This window comes from Papaver somniferum, unplaced genomic scaffold, assembly GCF_003573695.1.
Source record: "Papaver somniferum cultivar HN1 unplaced genomic scaffold, ASM357369v1 unplaced-scaffold_128, whole genome shotgun sequence".
Lineage (NCBI taxonomy): Eukaryota > Viridiplantae > Streptophyta > Magnoliopsida > Ranunculales > Papaveraceae > Papaver > Papaver somniferum.
In genome coordinates, this window is record NW_020621936.1 from 6506772 (window position 1) to 6527900 (window position 21129).

The window sequence follows — 21129 nt, forward strand, 5'->3', positions numbered from 1 at the left end:
GATAATTGTCTCAGTTGCAGCATTACACAGAGAGGGCTTCTTCCTTAACTAGCTGCACTGTACTTGCTCTTTATCTCCCAGTAAGCATGCTGTTAATGGTTAATACATTCCCAAGTAAAGAACTTAATCTCTGGGATGATATGAGATCTCCAAATCTTATTCCAATCTAGTACTAGTGGAAATTCCAAATAATTCCTTATATTCAGATTTAATACTAAGGTGTGCTGAATTATTTCTATGAAGGAAAATTCATCGAACAATTTCTTAAGATGTGTAAAAATCCGTAACCACCACTTTAGACAACACAGCAAATTTACGAGGAAAACAAAATTCATAGATTCAAAATTATTGATTTTCTTTCTAGCAACTGTTTTTATTAGTTCAGAGTTGCTCATGTATACATACATAGACATCTCAAAGAATATAACACATATTTGCCAACAGCTTAACTTATGACCTGAATTTTGGGATCCCATTGAATGCAGGGTGACCCTTGGCAGTTCAATTTACAAAATCTGTCATGCATTATATCTATCCCTAAAAAGACTCGTGAACATCGGTGTACTTGACTTCAGTTTTGTTTGCCTCGAGGTGTTTCACTTGTTGGAGGAGGAACTCCGAAAACCCAATCAAGAACGTTCAAGTACTTGGATCGAAAAACTTCCCTTTCTTGTGCATAGCAGTGCATGATAATGGCTGTTGACAAGCTGAATATCAGCACATCGGCTCTATTTAATTTCTTTGATTTTGGAAGAATACCTGCATCAATCATGCATGTGAAGAAGCTCTCAATAGCTCGTGCAAAGCAGTAGAGAGATATTTCAATCCGTCTGCTCTTCTTCTCGATCGCCAATGCCAGGCCAGGAGGGAACTGTCAAAAATACGTGTATGCTTAACTAAACCAGAAAAGGTTAAAAGAAAACCCTTTTGAAGAAAAATTAAATAAATTGGAGAGAACATCAGTTAAAAAGAAATCCACATACTGTTCCCATTGCCACCATCGGTATATTGCATGTCTTAAAAGCTCTGAATAGAATGCAAGTCCACATCCTAAAGAGCAAAGAGAAAGACTATCAGCATCACAGAGTTTTATTCAAAATGAAAAATCAATTATCCAACTGAAACATTAACATTTTTCTTTGCGGTTAGTGCCTTAGTGGGCTTTATTTTAGTAAGTTTGTTCATGTAGAAGCCTTATTATATCTGAATGTGCTTATCCATATAAATACTTCAAATGAGTCGTCAGCCGCAACTATCAAGAGTAGTGCTTTAAATTTCCAAGAAGGTAACTAGCTCAGAGCTATACTGGTAAAATATAAGAAAATGAACACTAACCAAGCTGATGAACAGTAAACTGATAGGAACAAGCTAGACCTCGCAGTGCCGAATAGACCCTTTCCTAAAATTGTAAAAGGCCTGCATCAGATTAAGCAACAAAAATGTAAGGCACTAAAACAATAAAGCATATCAAAAACTTTCGTAAAACTTCTGCTCAAAGGATTAGGTGATACTGGGAAACTTTTGTAACACAAATATCAAAGGTGAACTTTTAAACATTTGCTTTACCTATTAGTTATTAGAATGGCAGGTGGGGACTTGAAACATGAGGCAAATTTATGCAAATCCACTACTAATAGTAAGTTTGTGCATTTCCACCTCTCTTTTTTTTTTTTTTTCTTTTGTAGGGATAACAATATTCCCAGCAAATCTTCCGGGATGGATCACCCGTCTCTCCTAAGATTTAAATTAGGTTGTAGCCTCTCTTATTTCTAGTGGTGTATGTCATAAATGTTGTAGCAAACTACTCAAACTGAAACCGTTACTGGTAAACATCATCTAATTCCATCACTTAACAACTAAGAGATAATTGAATGTGAAAGTACATGATTTCCCTAGACATAAATATAGCTGGTGTTACAAGGACACGCCAAAAAAAAGAAATGCGCTGTGTCACGCGACGAACCGACACTCGTGTCCGACCACAGACCAGCTCAATTACCAAGACAAAAAAAAAATATTTAAATAAAACTGAAATAATACTTCAGCTATAAGGAGTTTTTGTGTTTCTAGTAATAAATAGAGACTGTCCCGAAACTCTCCACTGATCTCCTTTAGATTTTTTTAGCAAAAATGAGATGTCCCTCCCACAACTACAGCTATAGATCTATGAGATGGAGATACGTAAAAATAAGCAATGGAGTCTGTATTACTAATGCCTTTTTATTAGTCTATACATATATGTAAGTATTTTGCTATGCTCGCTATCCGTGTCCCCGTTTTCTAGTTTTTTAAGTTGTCGTGTCAAGGTAACGTATTGGACAGGACACACCGACACCGTGTCCGTGTCCTTGTAACACAGGTTACCAGGAACCGTAAATTCATGTGGAAGTTGCTATCCTGGTCAACAAATCCTAGAAGTCCCTCTTGTGCAACTGTCCCTTACTCTAAAGCTCGCAATTCAATTAAACTGAAAGGGCGCCTTCCAAATTGACACCGGATAAAATAAACAGGGAAAAAGAAAGAGCTGGGAAGAATCACACAAAAAGTAGCATACCTTTTCAATAGGTCTTGACGATGTACTATTAGTGCTGGGAATAAATATACTGGAAGATAAACAGGCAAGGCTCTTGCATAAGCTTGACGAAGGAAGGATAAAATATGTGACTGACAAGATTGGTTTCCATGTACAATCTGCAAAAATATTTCAGATAAGTACCCACTCTATTTTATTGATTTCCAAACTTTTCGAGAAATGCAACCTGATGAAATGCTTAGCAATAAGTTATGTACCATCATTCGTTGACTGCTTTATTTATAACTGCATGCTTTCAGACATCGGGGAAGAAAAACAAAAAAATACGGCTAAATGCTGCATTAAGATATTAAATGTCTAAAGAATGGCGCATAAAATGAAAAGCTAAGGCTTAATATTAAAATGATGATTTCTTGAATCCTTTAAGCCGCTAACAAGTAACATCCTAAAGTTACTACACATTGAACTGCATCGTGATGTAAATATAATCTTACATATGATCGATGAAACCCGGGAAACAAGGATCAATATACGAAGAAATTCAACATTTCCCGAGATCATAAGATTTCAGGAAAGTCATATATTTTCAAGTGCATAGTAGTAGATTTATGCTTCAGCCGTCAGCACCAAACCTGTTTAATTTAACTAAAACCAGACTAATGCTAATCCTAATCAGGGTGTGCTTAGGTTCAGATCATGTAATGAAGTCAAACTAGTTCTGTTTTGAGGGCTATCAAACCTCCAGTATAGATAAAGTTAAATAAAGCTCCAGTATTGAAGTGGCATCTTAGCTAATAATTTAAAAACAAGAGAGTGTACTTAAACTTATGATAGATCAGCTGAAGGACACATGTCCTAATCAGGGTGTGTTTAGGTTCAGATCATATATTCAAGTCAAAGTAGTTCTGTTTGAGGGGTATGATAAAAAGTTAAACAAACCTCCAGTATTGAAGTGGCATCTTATATAGCTAATAACTTAAAGTCAAGGGTGTGTACTTAAAACTTATGAGATCAGTTACATGTCCTTGTTACCATGATGTGGACTCCATCCTAGCCTTGTGTAAAAGTAATTTCTACCATTATGTAAAGTACGGAGAGATAGAAGTGGAAGCCTATTTCAGCAGAAGAACCTAACCAACATCTAGCTGTTTCATTCTAGTTACTCAACATTCTTCTATACAAAACTAAGGTAATAGTTGTGTTTACTTACTTAATGCTTTATAGTTTATCTAGCTGTAAAATTTCTGATCCTGTGCATGGAGTTTTCTTCTAAAACCTCTTTTATAAGAATGGGGCTGCTTCCAACAAGGCGATAAGCCCAGATAGCTATGCAACGAAAGAAAGAAATACCAACAATGGCTGAAAAGGGGTAACAAGAAGTTCATCAGCTAGAACAAACTAAATGATTAAGGAGTGAGTCAAAGTCGACGGAATGTAGTTTTGGAATGCATATATGTTTGGCTTTTGCTTATGGTGAGGCAGACAGACCTGTTATCAGATTTTAAAACATTTTAGATAAAATTTTCACTTGTGGCCAGAAAAACGACACGAGACACAAAGTTTATGCAGCAACAACTATCTAAAAGATGGGAATTTGAGAAGGCATACCGTACAGGGAACTTTCATTTGAGGATCCAGTTTGATGTTCACACCCATGGACTTATAATGCTTCTCTATCCCGTCCAAATTAGTCAAAGGCATCCCACTTGCAATCTCTTTAATGCCTTGGAGGATAGCAGCATGCTTTCCACCGTGTGTATTTAGAAAGGACTTGTATGAATGAGGTAAACTGTCTTGCTTCAATATGTAAGCAGACCTGACAAAAGAATCACAATGAATGACGATCTGAAATCAAACATCTCAAATCCCGAATAACATAACAAACTCAGAGTGTAACCATATCAACGGAAGAGGAGACTACTAAGACAAAGCACAAAGCTCATAGTTTCAAGCGCATTTGCATATCATTAGCAACCACCAGGAACAATGTGTTGGCGGAAGAAAAAAGAGCAGTTAAATGGGACATCTGGATTCTGGACCATGTAGTAGTTATCCCCTCCTTGGCGGATTAATTTAGTCCCAAGTCATCTAGTTATGCTGTATTTAGCTATCATGTTTTATCTAACCTTTCATTTTAATGTATATAAGTCGTCGAGATGCATGTGATCCTTAGCATTCTCCTTTCGGTCATGTCCAAAATAAAGAGAATCCCACCCAACAATAGTACCATAGTTCTATTCTCTCTGTATAAGAAGACCATAAAGAAGCAGAAATGCTTTGCAATATTACTCATTTGACAACAATTATGCATGAAGATTTCTAGGTTTTGCTGTAGTTATTAATAATCAAAATAGTGATTCTCTGAACTACGAGGAGAGAGAGAGAGATAACATACAGGATTTGTGAAGAAGACAAACACATGAGAAAAATGTCACCATGAGCCCAAGTAAGTGGTTTACAAATTCCTCCAAATCTTTTGCTTTTAATTCCACACCGAGAAGCTAAAACAGCAGCTCTCATCAGAATATATATGGCCAAACTTGTATGATCTGTATTAGGACCAGTCATAAGCATCGTAGGACCTGCAATTGCCCCAGCTAACAATGCTCTCCAACCTGCCGTCCTGAAACAAATTTCAAAAATCAATAAACTCTTTCCACAATTTAGAGCAAAAATAATGCAAGAGAACATTCACATCAAAAAGGAAAAAGGAAATACCTACGATGTCCTCCAACAGCAGCTATGAATTCATCAACTGAAGAAAATGTGCCAGCAAATGCACCAAGAAATAATCCATATCTTAGGGTCTCCTTGACTGCTTTAATAATTGCTTCACCATTTGAAACCATCCCCGCCTTCCTGAAATCAGAATTTTGAAATTCATCAAATCACAATCGGCGAAAACTCGAACACGATATATTAAATCAAATTAAGTTAAGTTAGTTTAGAAATTCATATATATACCTTTGAGTAGGAGATAATTTAGTTTTCTTAAAACGAGCAAGAATAGAGAAGATAGAAAGTCCACCCTTTAAACCCGCTCCAATTGAAAAACCCTTTACCGAAGCTATTAAAATTCTCCTTAACTTTTCAAGCTCTTTATCAGATCTAATAAAACACGACGAAGAAGAAGGTTGATCAATTATTTTACAATGTAGACAGTTCTGCCCATCCGGTTTAACAACTTCTTCTTCTTCTTCGCATCTACAGCAACAGCTAGTTGTGGTTGACGGAGTTTCAATTCCATCACATGCCGGAGGAGACATAGCTGAATTAGATTAGGGTTTTCGAGGTTTAACCATTAATCAGAAATCTGAATGGAATGCTGAGTACAGTGATGCGGTGGAGGGAAAAAGAGAGGAGCTTTTATTTTTTGTTTATTAATTGAACCGGAAGAAGCAGTTGGAATTTCGGATTAGAATAGACATCAGTTTCAGTTTTCTTCCTGGAAAGAGATTTGTCTTTGAAAATATCGAATGAACGATTGGAGCTATGCCACGTAAAATGCCTTTGAATGATGATGTGATTTTTTCGGTACCGGTGGGACCGGTAATGTCTTTAGTTGTACAGTTAAGTGGAGGCGTCGTTGGACCCATGACTCCGGGAACCTGAATATGGGATAGTGCTGCAGAGTCGTAGACTAGACTAGAACATTACTCACCAGGCTGTAGTTCTGTACAGAATAGACGTTTGAAGGGACAAGTTATGCACGTGTAAACAGTTGATTTTGAAGGGACAAGGCATGCGCCAAATTGTTAAATGTATCGGCATATATGTCAACTATAACATATAGGCATACACGACCCTACTTGTTAGTCATTCCAGCATCAATAACGGTCAGTATGTCGCTCGCTGACTTGATCATCGCTCTTCAGTTCCTCACCCAACGATTATAATTTTGTCCATTTATGAATACCCAATTTCAAACTCATTTCAACTTACATTAGAGTTTCTAATTCTCTTTAGAATTTCTCAATCTCCAAATCACTCTTCTGATTCCCCAAGAGCATGGCTGATAATATGAACATGGTTGAGTTCGTAGTAAACCAACATGCTGCCGAAAATCAAAGAGTTGTTAATCGTGCCAATGTGCGAATTCGAATTAGGAGGCGGCTACCAAAATTTACTACTGAGGAAGATGAATGTATTTGCAGGAATTTTATTTCTTTTACGGAGACTTTTATTCGCAAATGGATTCAGTCCCCAAACATTTTGGGAAAGGATTTTTAGGAAATTTCAAGAACAAATAATGAACCCCGACAATCGTGATGTTTCAGGGTTGAGTCATTGCTATCAATAAGGAAGCTATTAGGTATGTTGTTTTACTTCAACAAGAAGGTCCAAACATGAGGGATGGTGAAACCATGATGGAACTTCAACAAAGGTGTCGTGTATCGTCGCATCTACGAAAAAGACTTCCAATTTGGAAGTTGTTTCGAGATTTTAAGAGGGTTGCCCAAATATTGTCCAATATTTATGTTATAATGTTCTTAGTTGTCCACTTAAGTCTAAGTATTAAGTTGTAATATATTTGTCTTACTTTAGTTTAAACTTTGTAACTCTAATTAAAATGTTAGACTGAATTAATAATAGAGTTAAGCTTAATTCATTAAACTTCGAATTAATCATTAATAGTCATTTTACAAGACATAAAACTAGACAATAATAATTTGAAATATAGATTTTTAAAATAAAAATTTGGGACAATGTTCTTCATCTTGTTAATCTTCTTCATTTCACTAAACTTCCAATTCCAAAAGAAAATCTCTATCAAATCCAAAAGAAAATCCTTAACCATCTATCAATCCAAAACCAGCTAATATCAAAATCCAAACAAAAACCTCACATCTCTCAGAAGTTCAGAAGTTCAAGAGATCATGAAAAGGGAAATCAAAGAAAATCAGCAAAAAAGGATTTTCGTTCCCCTGCATCCTTCAAGGCCTGCAAAGCCGCCTTCTCCTTGTTCAACTCTTCAGTCAGCCTGGTAATCTTGTCTTCTTTCTCCATCACAACATCATTGGGAAAGGGTATGTTGTTCTCACATGAATCCTTGATAGCGTTCATTTGCTTACGAAGCCACTTCACATTGAAGCCAAGTCTTTCTGAATTCTCCAAATTAAACTCCCAATCAAAGAGTATATCTGGAGTCACAATATTTCTGGCCCTAGTGCATATATCACTCACGACACGCAAGATAATACCTACTTGCATTGTTAAGGCATAAGCATGTCCAAGGTTCTTATCAACGATCATGTGACCAAACTTCTTCCATATTTTCTCATACAAGCCTGCATATCCAATGGGAACGCTGAATCCACCAACTAGTTCATGATACGGGAGTGAAGCATCAAATGGAGGATCAAAAGCAACTCCGACACTTGGATATTCATGCACCACAATACGGTTCTCAATTACTGGGGCAGCTTCTACAATCAGGGCAACAATATTCTCTACCGGTGTTTCAGTTTCTTTTGTCACTGAAGCAGCAACAATCTGGGTTTCGACAACTTCAGTGACAACCTTCTCATGGCCTTGAAGTGCAAAGATAGTTGTTTCTTCATCAATAACTCCAGGGCAGTTCGAGTTATCCTCGTTGGATTCAATATCCTCAACTTCGGTATTTGACACCTAATACGAAGATTACATGAGGTTAGAGTCACTTAAGCATGAAACCAAGTGAGATTATAAAATACAGTATAAAAGCAATGCAACATCATCAAAGTTCATCATTATTCACCCAAGATGTGAGCAAATAGCATGAAAGTCATGAAGATACGTTTTACGGTAACCTCGTCTGAAGAAACTGTACTTTGCCATGTACTAGAAGACAAACTGGGAGAAACCTACAAGGAATCTGAAGATGGGTCATATAACATTATCTTCGTATGGATGTTCTCTACAACGTGTCAAAATTTCATGATAATCCAATGAACAAGCTAGGATATGTGGTCAAAACATTGAGCAACATACCATCTGAAAAAGTTCTGAAAGTCTCCTGCAAGTTTACTGTTTCGCCTTTTTAGGGCCCTGAACATGCTCAAAACTTAAAAATCTTGTTTGATAAAGCTTGGAAATTTTTCGGGCTTAAATATGCATATGCAGATCATGAAAATCCGACTCCAGATGAAGGTTTTACGGCGTTTTTGCTAAAAGACTGAGTTCTGAATTTTCTGACGACGAATTTCGACTAAGTTTTTCATGTATACACATGGATTCTCATTCATTCATTCACAAATCAGCACTTTCATACTTATATGAAGAGGATACAGGACATGTACTTACTTGGGGGATCTTCGAAGTGTTCGAGGAATTGGGATTGTCCGTGTTAACGACAAAGGGCTCATTACTTCTATTCGGCTCCGACTCTTTAGAAGTGCCTTCGTCTGTATTCTCAGAGAATGGTCGAGTGTCAGCACTCTCCGTCTCCATGACGACATCCTCCTGTACACATCCTCAACAATCAACATTTTATCTAAAAAGCATCATAATTGAATATGTGAAGGAATACTTACGGCTTCTTCTTCATCGCTCAAATCAGGAATTGTTGCAAGAAACCGAAGACCATCGATACTTGATGGAGTAAAATTCTGCAACGGAATAACAACTTTGGTTTCATGATCCTAATAATGTGGGCAAGAAAAAGTCACAACAGGGGGAATACCGAGAACTCACCAAAGAACCAACCGGGGACTTTATGGTATTAGGTAACAACTTATAACTTTTGTTCCTTCCTTCTCCACTGTGAACAATCGATTCAGTTTCTGAGAAATATACACGGATTTGAGGTCTTACATTACGACCGTCCTGTGGTAAAATTCAGTAAGGTAATTAGAATACAGTTCTCATAATTTAATGAAGATTATACGAAGAGACATACCTGAGAAGACTCTGGAGACGATTTTCGTTTATCACCAGAGAGATACTTCAATCTTGGTCGACCAGAAATCATCTCAGTAGAAGGAGGATCTTTCACTGGAGGCTGACCAGCCATCACGTAATCACGCAATCGCTGAAGTTGTTGATCCCAAAAGTCTACATAACCTGAAGTTACATATACAAATCTCTCGGAGCAAGGAAACCAGTAATTACTTCCTTCCACATGAGTATGGTCTAAATGGGTTCTAAGTTGTTCAACTGATGGCTTCCTCCTTGGAAAAGTTGGAATACACTGATCCATACCCATTTGTGGAGCTGCTTTGTCAATATTATATTCCTCCACTGAGAGTCCTCCGTATATAGCCGATATCAAATGACCAGGGGTGCAACTCAACATGAAAGATCTTTCGCCATCACTCAGATTTGCACTAGACATCAGCATCACACTCTCTCCAGTATTGAAAGTTGTTGGCTGGGAAACATAAGCAAGAACTGACACCCACGGGCGAAAGTTGAACTCAGATTCATCATCCAACACATCAATGAGACGTGCTTTAGACCAAGGCTGTTTTGTAGACCAATGCATGATCCTGGCATTATCTTTTTCGGAGAAAATGTGACGAGCATCAGCATTCGGTCCTTGCAAAATATTACGTGGAATAGGCGCATAATTCTTGAAGTGCTCCCACATCAAAGCTTGAAGAAACATCGTATTGGCGTAGCACTCAATCTTCATAAAGCCATTCGATACACTGGAGTCTATAACCAGTATAGAGAGAAACTGGCCTCATTTCCTAGTCAGTATCAGTTTACCCGGTCAATACTACCATCAAAATTACAGGCATGTCCTTGGGAAATCTGACCAGTCGAGATATATTTAGGAAAAAAAAGGGAAAGGCTGAAGAAACCCGTCAACCTCTCATCTCTTCTGCTTCTCCTTCATCTTCTGCTTCTCATTCTCATTCTTTCAATCTTTTTTCAAATCTCAACAACAATAATAACAAGTCATTTTCTCACTATTAAGATTTATATATGGTGTTAAGAGTGAAATTACGGTTTGATTTTGGTCTCCATCTGCTAGCGTTTGTTGATGACAAAAACAGTGAAGTTGATGTTTGAAGGAAATCCATAAGAAAATTAGTTTGATTTTGGTGGTGAAACTAAAATCAAATTCGGTTACAGCAAACCACAATCAAGGTTAGGGTTTTTTATACTGAATCTTATGGTGGTGAAATTGTTTCTAATGCCGGTGAAGAAAATCAAATTCGGGTATGTTGATAGTCAAATTGAGAACAAATTTAGGGTTTCTGCTGAATTTGATGCAGCTGCAACTGAATCTGATTGTGGTGAAACTAAATTTTCTACTGGTGAAGGAAGAAGAGGTGAGTTGGGTTTAAATTAAATGTACCGGAGCTTTTCGATTTTTGTATATTTATTTTTTCTTTTTTATGATTTGATAAAATGTCACGGATTCTTGAGAAGTTAGGGTTTGCTGGTACTATGAATTGGAGAATGATGGCTAGTCTTGAGATTCAGATGAGTTCAGAGAAGGGAAATAAATGGTGATATTGATGTTAATGGGTTTGTCTTGAATCTGCTTGTGATTAACGATTATGAATGATGGATCTGGTAGCTGATGCTGGTGATGTTTAATTGAGGTGTTGGTGAAGCTGCAGGTGGGTGTTGTGTAGGTGCAATTGCAGGATTTGTTTGAGCCCAAGAAAGAAGTGGTAAGTGCAGCTGATAGCTGGTGGTGAGATGAACTACAACAGATGGTGTTGAGTAGGGATGTCAATGGGTACCCATTACCCGGAACCGAAACCAGACCGGTTAGATTCAGGTCCGGTTCAGGGTCCTAAAGTTGGACCCATTAGCAACTTAGGACCCGACGGGTAATTACCCGATTGGACCCGAATGTTAACGGGTAATACCCGTCGGGTACCCCGCAGGTAACAGGTACCCGGTTATTCATCTTTTAGCAAAATTATAAGTATTTTGCTAGTTTTGACTTTGGCAGGCGAGCAACAAGTTGCGGACCAACACCTTTTTTTATAATTTTTTTTAATACCCAACGGCTACCCGGAACCGATGGGCACCCGGGACTTTAAACGGGTCCGGTTCTGGGTCCACAAATTTAAGAACCGGACCCGACTTTTATAAGTAGGGTCCGGGTCTAGTGATACCCGGGAGGATCCGGACCCATTGACAGTCCTAGTGTTGAGTATGATGTGTGATGTTCAAGATAAAAGAAGGTAATGGAGATGGTGTTGAAAAGGCAACAGATTAGATGTATGCTTCGGAATAAATTGAGCAGAAAGCTAGAATGGGAAATGACTAAGAAGTGGTGTTGGTGATGGCCAAATTATGTGTTTCTACATATTTTAATGGAGTTCGCTTTGCAGGAATTGCAGGAGAGGCTTTGAGTTGTGAATTAGATTTATGCTAGGTTGTGCAGGTGAGAAGAAATACAGGCCTGAAAATGTCCGGAATTGCACCAGAAGCAGACAAGACTCTGCCTGATTCATTCTTCAGTGAGTCGACTCAGTGTCTCGCTGAACCCTAACTCGGTGACTCAGTTGAATCAGCCTTATTCAGACTAACTCCATTGAGGGCTTTTAAGACTTTTATCAGGTGCCAGCTGGAACTTAACGACCCTAACAAGACGTTAGCCGTTTTTTGAATAAAACGGTCAAAGAAGGGGCACTTTTGTAAAGTTCAAAAAAACTGGGGCAATTTTATTAGTGTATTTCAATACAGGGGCACTTTATCAAAATTCCCAAAATATATGTGTTCCAGTAAGGAGAGCCAGAATATGCACTCAGATTTTGGAGGGATACAGAGTCTGCTGACTCAGTATTCTAAGAGGGAATCATGTCATTTTGAGTCCAATTTTGTCCACACTCTCTAGCGAATATGCACATGACATTCTAATCTCCACCGCTCATTTAATTTTGAAAGTTATATATACGAGGGTCCAAATTTTAACCCTGATAAGTAGTGAGACCATTCATTAACTAATAAAAAAATCCAACTAACATGGCAATAGACTTTCCAGAGGAGTGTGCACAGGATCACACTCTTTGGAAGAGGGTGTACAAATAAAATAGTGTCTTCCTTGTATTATTCATTACACGTGCACTTCTGTTCACGACTGTGTTGGCAGAGAAGAATGTACTTACCACACGTGCACTTCTCTTCACGACTGTATGAACAGAGAAGAAAGTACTCACTGACTTACTACAGTACTACGATTTTTTATGAGTTAAAAATACGACATACAGTTGAAAACGATGGATTTGGTAACACTCAACCTAATCTAATATCCGACGGCACATACTTAATGTCACAGGTACAACCTTATCTGATGCCGAAACTAAGTCCCACTAATGTCGTTTTCAGAAAATGATAAATCATTCCAATAAGGGTAAATTAGTCAGTTTCATGAGATCTAACCAAGTCAACACTAACGAGTCCTACGTAATAATCAATAAATATAAAGGGTATTTTAGTTACTTCGAGTATCCTCTCCCTCCCACCAGTTGATCATTTTCTTTTCCAAGAAAATTCCACCAACACGGCTGCTGCTCTCTTCTCCTCTTTCTAAGAAAAAGGTTCCATTTACCTCTCTGTATTCGATTTATGTTTGCTTTTTTGTTTAGTTCATCATCCTAAAGCTAAAGTGAAGTTGAAGTTATCGTGGGTTTTAAGGGTTATTTGTGTTGAGAGATCACCAAAAGTTATCAGAGAGCTGAACAAGTGGATCATCTGTTGGTTTATGGCAGAGACCAGTAGACGTTATGCGTTGGGAAATCACTTAGGTATGCATTCAAACTCTATCTTTGCTTTGACCATGCAAACTAATTTTGAATTTTTATGAAATTTCTTGCATTTGAGTATGAATTCTGCTGAAGAAAAAGTCAATTATTTCGAAACAAACATTTTTTTTTAAAGGAAATTCATAAGAATATGGCACGTAGAAGAAGTAGGTAGGTGTTGAAAGTAAATGATTTTAAGGTGGTTGATTGAAGTTTGCACTAAGCGACATCAATTATGAGCTATATGATTTAATGATGATTCGTTGGAGTAGGAGTCTTGCTACCTAGACAGTAGACTCTAGCCTCCAAATTAGAACCAAACTGCAAGAAATTCTAGGGGGTGGGGGTGGGTGGGGAGATTTTAAACATGCCTGGTGTTTGTACGCGTAAAGGGTGTCTCCAGATATACTTGATACCAGGGCACTACTTGGGAGTAGTCCACCCACTAGCATACTCAATTGGAGACAAAATGTTCCAAATTAGTCCAACTTTGTACCTTTCCGACATGAACCTTTCTGAAGTATGATGACATATAGAGTTTGAATGACTTTCAAATGTGTAAATTTGTCAATTCATGTTCGGATTTTGTGTTTATGTATTTGTATTCATGGATAGCTAGTTTCATATATTCCAGATAATAATGTGTATGGTGGATATCATTTCCAACATTTTTCAGAATCAAGTTTACTTGGGTTGCATGTGCAGATATTGAGCAGATACTCTTGGAGGCACAAACTCGATGGTTACGTCCTGCTGAAATTTGTGAAATTCTTCGAAATTATCGGAACTTCCGCATTACTCCAGAGCCTCCAACTAGGCCTCCCAGTATGATTCTTTATCTTATTTGCTTAACAATATGTTTTATTTCCTAGTATATCTCTTTAAGCTTGAAAGCAAAGTGCATGATGTGTGCAGGTGGGTGGGAATTACAGTATTTACATAGGCTAATTATATGCATGTTAGATATTAAAAACATTTGCAGTATGGTATGAACAACTCTATAATAGACAAAATATTGGTTGAGTGGTGCAACTCTACTGCTCATTTGACAAAGTAATGGGCAATTTGTTATAAGAATATATGTTAAACTGGGAATACCCATCATCTTTACACATCAGAGCGGCTGCCAGAAAATGTAACTGTAATTATATATTTCAAGTAGCAAGAAAATCCGAGATTAGAGGCCCAAAGTTGTGTTAGGCACCACATTGAGAAACAAAGTATTCAATCGCCTGCATTCATAATTGACTTGCATCAAGTATGGGGTTATCTGCACAGTTTTTCCTCGTAAAATATTGAACGTGTAGGCGAACCAATAGGTAAAAGATGGGCTTTATAGATGTGTTGAAAATTGTTCCAGTCTAACGTAAAGATTGTGCACATTTTATTAATAATGACTCATAGGGACTGGTGACATTAGCAGATTGGCCTGAACCCTGAGTCAGATTGATGTCGTTTGCACCCTTTGGCACATCTTCTGGAACGCCTAGCTTTTCCCAATCATGCAACTACTTAATTATTTCAAAATTTCTTTAGCTCTACTTGCATTTGCATTATCAGGTGGTTCCCTTTTCCTGTTTGATCGGAAGGTCTTGAGATACTTCAGAAAGGATGGCCATAATTGGCGGAAGAAAAAAGATGGCAAAACAGTGAAGGAAGCTCATGAGAGGTTAAAGGTAAGATTGAAAAGAACGATTCTTCCTTAGTAGTCAATACAAATGTTTCTTTGTTTTTCATATTGTGTGATGAAATATGTCTGTGTGCTTGAAACCGGATTTACTAAATTATAAAATATCTCTATGCAATCTAGGCAGGAAGCATTGATGTGTTACATTGCTACTATGCCCATGGCGAGGGGAATGAAAAATTTCAAAGACGCAGTTACTGGATGCTCGAAGAGTAAGTACAACATGTTGTTTTGGATATGAATATCGTTCCTTTTGTTTTCAGTTGTAAAGGTCTATGAAACTTTTACTTCTCTTGCTTGATTTAGCTACTAGAAGTGCAAGATTCGTATTTTTTTTTAGCTCTCTTATTTAGTTGCTTGGTGCTGCAGGGATTACATGCACATCGTACTTGTCCACTACCGTGAAGTGCAGGTTTCTTCTCATCTCTTGTTTTCTCTCATTACTTTACTTTCCACTTCAAAGATAAACTATTAGATATAAGCCACAGATGACAGCTTCTGTAAAGTATGTTCACATCTCATATTTGTGATTCTGGATTTACCCTTTTTTTTAAAAACTCATTTTTATAGTTTTAGTTTCTTAATGACCTTTTTGTTTGAGGATTAGCATATACTGATTAGCTTGGGAAAAAAATAAATCCCGCCAGGGTACCAAAGCATGTTATGGACGCAATAGAGATACTGAAGAAGTTATACCCAGTTCTCAAAATGGAAGTCCTGCATCTTCCAGTGTTATTTCAAATTACAACCAGCTACACTCGCAAACCATTGATACTACAAGCCTGAACAGTGAGCAAGCATCAGAATATGAAGATGCTGAGTCTGGTATATTTCTTTCTATGTTCTTCTATAATTTGTGATATGTTCCTTTTGAGGTTGTCATCCCTATGATAATTGTAAAAAGGTAGTGAATTATTTGTAATTTGTTTCATTAGTTCATGCCATCAAAATGCAATAATGTTAATAATATTTGGTGTGCAGATAATCATCAAGCAAGTTCGTCATATCACTCTTTCCCTGGGTCACAACAACCTGATCGGCACGTGGATTCTGGTGTATGGAGCTCTTATTATCCGACTTACTCAAGTGAGCAACCAATGCAAACAGCGTTCTCTTACCAGTGAGAAATTTTTGTAGTCATTATCGTTAACACTTACATTTTGAAACTCTTGCCAGACAGTTCACAAGGGACACAACCAGCAGTCCAAGGGATGAACTTTACCCAATCTGACCGTGTCAATGGAAGTAGAGTCAATAATGATGTTGGGTTTGAATTAGCACTTGAACCACAGAAACAACTTGGTTTAGCATCCTGGGAGAATGTTCTGGAGGGATTTCCGAGTGAACTACACAAGCCATCAGTTTCTGCAACACAACCAGACACCAGGGGGGTCTCACAACAAGAAAATGTATTGCTCGGGAAACATTTGGGAAATCAGTTCAACATTAAGCAGGAGGTTGTAGATAGAACCAGGGGCCAAGAAAAATGGCAGGTACAATAATGGTTGCCCAGAAGTTTTTTACAGCATGCTAAATTACAAAACAGTAGATGTCTTGTCGACACAATCATTTGTATTTGTTATCATTAGTTTGTCTTATGCGGAATCTTGACTTTAGCTCAACTAAATATAGAGTTTGCTTGCACCAGATTTCTTGAACATGCTCTTCTCAGAGCAAAGAATGATTGAGCCTTTTCTTATTTTAACTTTTTCAAGTCAAGGTTAAGCCTCTGAGGCATAATTATAAAACTTCTTAGAGGTGGAGGCAGAAAAAATAACATTTAAAAGATAATTTACCAAAGACGGAATTAGCTTGCCAAATGCTGGAAGAGCTATATTTTCCTTCTCCAATGTTTACCAAGTATCATCTCTTTTTGTTCATGTATTACATTGATAATTTACCCATCTTTAGCTTAAATCTTAATCTATTTGTTAACCTTTAAATAGTGCAGAAGCCTTCCTTCTCTCCATGTTTTCTTTCCTTGTGTCTTTCTAACTTCATTGCGTGACCAGGGTAGTTCTGATTTACATAGTGCCTTGGAGCAGTTCCAGTCACACACTGAGCAGCAAAATGGACATCTTCCGCAAAATGAGTTTCAAATGCAGCTTGATGCAGAACTTGGATCCCTTCTGAAATCAAATTTGGATGATAATATGGGTATAGATGAAAGCGTCAAATACTCTTTAACTGATAATCATCCATTGCTTGGGAATGGTAAAACAGATGAGTTGAAGAAAGTAGACAGCTTTACCCGTTGGATGACTAAAGAACTTGGAGAGGTAGAAGTAACAAACACAATGTCCAGTTCTATCACTTACTATGATACTATTCAACGTGAAAGTCCTGTAAATGACTCCAGCTTGTCCCCTCAAGGGCAGTTAGAGTCTTACTTGCTGAGCCCTTCCCTATCTCAGCACCAGCTTTTCAGCATTATTGATTATTCACCAAATTGGGCATACACCGGTTCAGACACCAAGGTACTTCGACTATACATATTCATATTTTCAGGAAGGAAAAACATTAATAAAATATCAGCCCATTTTAATACTTTTAGCCCCGACATGTACTTGGGAAAATTGTCAGAGGTTATTTTGGAGTGGTCAAAGTTTTAGAAGAAAGTGAGTAGTAGTAGATCCTCGCTGTAAAACGGACTTTTCAAACATCTATTTTTTTCCAGTCAAGTTTTGATGAGTTTAGACGTTTTAAAATCTAAAACGCAAGGTACCATCCTCAAACAAAATAAAGCTAGGGGATTATATCCTATTATCCATCACAGATGTTTTTGGAGGACTCCTTAAAATTTCCTGTTCTTTATCAGTTTTGAGTCGGACTGTCTCAGTTAAGAGTTACCGATCCATACATATCTTGTTTATGAGATGACTTCAGTAAACATGGAAGAAGGTATTTATGATCAATACAGTTACTAATTGCTACTTATCATGTAAATTCGTTTCTCCAGGTTCTGGTTACTGGGAAATTCCTAGGGAGGCAACAGGATATTATGAAATGTAACTGGTCATGCATGTTTGGGGAGGCAGAAGTTCCAGCCGATGTGCTAGCTGATGGTGTTCTTCGCTGCGACGCTCCTCCTCACACTGCCGGTAGTGTCCCTTTCTATATTACATGCTCTAACAGGCTAGCTTGTAGTGAAGTGAGGGAATTTGAATTTAGAGTGGGGCAATTTCAAAACTCTGACCTGGCGGATCTGTATAATAGCAATTCAAATGATATGCTTCTACATATAAGACTCGGAAAGATGCTTTCTTTACCACCTTTTGCTATTTTGAAGTCTCTCTCTTCTGGTGAGATACCTAATACGAGTAGTAAAATCAGCTCGTTGATGAATGAAGATGAAAATGAATGGCTACAAATGTTGAAGCTTATCTCGGAGGAGATTTCCCCAGGTGAAGTGAAGGAGCAGCTACTCCAAAAGATATTAAAAGAGAAATTGCATGAGTGGTTACTTTACAAAGTCGCTGAAGGTGGAAAAGGACCCAATGTTCTAGACAAGGAGGGCCAAGGTGCCTTGCATTTGACAGCTGCTCTTGGTTATGAATGGGCTGTATCACCGTTACTAGCATCAGGTGTCAATATCAATTTCCGTGATGGGAAGGGCTTGACGGCTCTTCACTGGGCAGCATTTTGTGGCAGGTAAGTTTCCTTTTCGTTCATTTTTTCATAATTTCCGAGTAAGCATCTTAATCAAGGGTCCACGAGGAGATGATACAACGGCCAGTCTTTAATGAGAATCTCTTCTCACCAAGTAGATGTCACATTCTGAAATAAGCTGTCTAACCCATTGAAGGTTTATGTGGAAATCAGGAGTAAAAATGCATAAACTTTCAACTTCAAGTGCTGAGTGGAGTGGGTTTAGCCTGTCTGATTTTTCGGATAAACTGTTTTACATGGTGAAGTGACCATCCTTAGATCATCTTTCTTTATACATGGGTTCTTAGATATGTGTGGAGTTTAGATGTCCCTCACCTTGTAGTTATTAGTTCTCAGTAGTTTATTTGTGGTGTTCTATAGCCTTTTGTGGGTTTACTTATCTATCTCTTCTTTCCAATGCTCATTCTAAACTTCTTTTCATTACAGGGAGCGAACAGTTGCTGCCCTTATTTCTCAGGGTGCAGCTCCTGGGGCATTAACAGACCCAACTCCAGAATTTCCTTTGGGCAGACCACCTGCTGACCTGGCTTCCAGCAATGGACACAAAGGAATTGCTGGTTACTTGGCGGAGTCTGCTTTGACTACCCACCTTTCAACCCTTTCTTTGAAGGATACAAACAACACTGATTTGCCAGAAACTTCCGCTATTCAGACAGCTACAGAACGGGTTGTTGTACCTTCTTCGGATGGTGATGCGTCACTGAAGCATTCACTAACTGCTGTGTGTAATGCCACTCAAGCTGCTGCTCGTATTTATCAAGTTTTCAGGGTGCAATCTTTTCAGAAAAGACAATTGATTGAGTATGGTAATGATAAATTTGGAATGTCAGATGAGCGTGCTCTATCATTAATATCTGTCAAATCACAAAGGTCAAGACAACATGATGAGCCTGTGAACAGTGCTGCCATACATATACAGAACAAGTTTCGTGGTTGGAAGGGTAGAAAAGAGTTTCTTGTTATTCGCCAGCAAGTTGTTAAGATTCAGGTATTTCACTACTCTTTCCCTTGTCTATGTTTGCCAAAAATCAAACTTGTGAGTGTGTTATTTACCCTTCTTTAGTAGTTTGAAGGTCATAACAAATCTTGACATATGTAAATGAACATGGCAAGCAGAGATAATCTGTATGCTCCTCGGATAATCCGGATTAGAGTATAGCAGGATTCCCTTTAATGTTTTTTTGATCAGTGATTAGTTTTTATATTGGTTTCCAACCAACTTTTGATAGGGTTAGATGGAAACAGCTTTTAGTTCTTTATGCAGGTCCTACATGCCAGAATGTTGTCAAATGTGTCTGTAACAGTATCCTCGGGAGTGTATTTAGTCTTTTATCTCAACTGACTATTCATCATATTTCATCAACTAAGCCATGGTTTCCAAATGCTAACAACTTTTGATGTTTATATCGAAAAGGCTCATGTAAGGGGTCATCAGGTTAGGAAACATTATAAAAAGATCATCTGGTCAGTCGGTATCGTGGAAAAAGCAATTCTGCGTTGGAGACGGAAAGGGAGTGGTTTTCGTAGGTTACAACACGCATCTATCGAGGCCTCTATCTCACAAAGTGAGCCTTCAAAAGAGGATGACTATGATTTCCTAAGAGAAGGCAGAAAACAGACTGAGGAAAGGTTGCAGAAGGCACTTGCAAGGGTGAAGTCTATGGTTCATTATCCAGAAGCAAGAGACCAGTATCATAGGCTGCTTACTGTTGTGTCTGAGTTTCAGGAAGCACAGGTAATTCAACTTTCTAACTGCTGTGTTATTTCCTGGGCACCAAGCCGCCAGCTAATCATTCCCTTGGCAAAAACCTAACATTTGTTTCAATTGTGGCCCATCTTTTCTGGTGCTTTTTTTAAGACATAAGATCCTCGAGTTCGTTGGGATTTTAATCCTATTGGGATTTTGTTGCAGACAACACAAGCTAAACAATTAAACACTTCTGAAGAATCAATTGACTACGGAGATGACTTAGATATCGGAGAACTACTGGACGATGACACGTTTATGCAACATGAAGAGTGAGCCTGTGAAATTTTTGTAAAATCTGGTTCGAGTTTTTCTCCCTTCTCTTTTGTACATTTATGTGACTAATCCTTGTGTGTACTTAGTCTTTTGTACATAAAATTTGTACGAATAGTTTCAAATCCAATCCGTTTACTTGTTAGATGTTAAAGCGGGTCGATAAATATACAAACTCAGAATTAAGGGATGATTTGTAATTTTGTATCTTTACCTGACACTTCACTCCTCATATTTACATTTAGAGACATGTTTGAACAGTTAATATACATTTCATTATGATCCGTTGTACTTTTTGTGTTTTATTCTTATCATTTGTTTTATCCACATGGTCAGAAAAACCTCTCTCTCCTCCCTACACGAGAAAAAAAAGCTCCCCACCGGCTACATCACCTGCTCAGATCTGGTTCGTTTTGGGCCGGATCTGAGCGGGATTTTTACTTCCTTTCCTTGCTTTTCACTAGATCTTTGTTATAGCTAGGTTTATTTATGTTTCTTTCTTATCATTTGATAAGTTTTTTGCACCTTT

General features: G+C 37.9%; 2 protein-coding genes across 2 annotated transcripts; one reads left to right on the forward strand and one right to left on the reverse strand.

Moving 5' to 3' along the window:
- Nucleotides 1-330: 330 nt before the first annotated feature.
- Nucleotides 331-5949, reverse strand: LOC113331712. The gene is made up of 8 exons (XM_026578357.1): nucleotides 5498-5949; nucleotides 5252-5392; nucleotides 4929-5156; nucleotides 4142-4349; nucleotides 2555-2691; nucleotides 1336-1416; nucleotides 984-1050; nucleotides 331-871 (listed from the first exon to the last, which is right to left on the reverse strand). The coding sequence occupies exons 1-8, from the start codon at nucleotides 5797-5799 to the stop codon at nucleotides 572-574; spliced, it is 1464 nt and encodes a 487-aa protein (XP_026434142.1). The 5' UTR covers nucleotides 5800-5949; the 3' UTR covers nucleotides 331-571.
- A 6999-nt stretch (nucleotides 5950-12948) lies between these two features.
- Nucleotides 12949-20888, forward strand: LOC113331783 (calmodulin-binding transcription activator 3-like). Its single transcript, XM_026578422.1, has 13 exons — nucleotides 12949-13227; nucleotides 13930-14049; nucleotides 14785-14900; nucleotides 15035-15123; nucleotides 15281-15323; nucleotides 15559-15736; nucleotides 15893-15997; nucleotides 16088-16404; nucleotides 16924-17388; nucleotides 17871-18562; nucleotides 19007-19568; nucleotides 19995-20315; nucleotides 20493-20888. Exons 1-13 carry the CDS (start codon nucleotides 13185-13187, stop codon nucleotides 20601-20603), a joined length of 3162 nt encoding a protein of 1053 aa, XP_026434207.1. The 5' UTR covers nucleotides 12949-13184; the 3' UTR covers nucleotides 20604-20888.
- The last annotated feature ends 241 nt before the right edge of the window (nucleotides 20889-21129 follow it).

Excerpts from the sequence above, each read along its gene's own strand:
- LOC113331712 (XM_026578357.1), bottom strand. The coding sequence starts at position 5,799 with ATGTCTCCTCCGGCATGTGATGGAATTGAAACTCCGTCAACCACAACT. Across the intron at positions 5,393-5,497 it reads AAATTATCTCCTACTCAAAG|GAAGGCGGGGATGGTTTCAA; the intron begins GTATATATATGA and ends TTCTGATTTCAG. Across the intron at positions 5,157-5,251 it reads GCTGTTGGAGGACATCGTAG|GACGGCAGGTTGGAGAGCAT; the intron begins GTATTTCCTTTT and ends AATTTGTTTCAG.
- LOC113331783 (XM_026578422.1), top strand. The coding sequence starts at position 13,185 with ATGGCAGAGACCAGTAGACGTTATGCGTTGGGAAATCACTTAG. Across the intron at positions 15,324-15,558 it reads TCCACTACCGTGAAGTGCAG|GGTACCAAAGCATGTTATGG; the intron begins GTTTCTTCTCAT and ends AAATCCCGCCAG. Across the intron at positions 15,998-16,087 it reads TTATTATCCGACTTACTCAA|ACAGTTCACAAGGGACACAA; the intron begins GTGAGCAACCAA and ends AACTCTTGCCAG.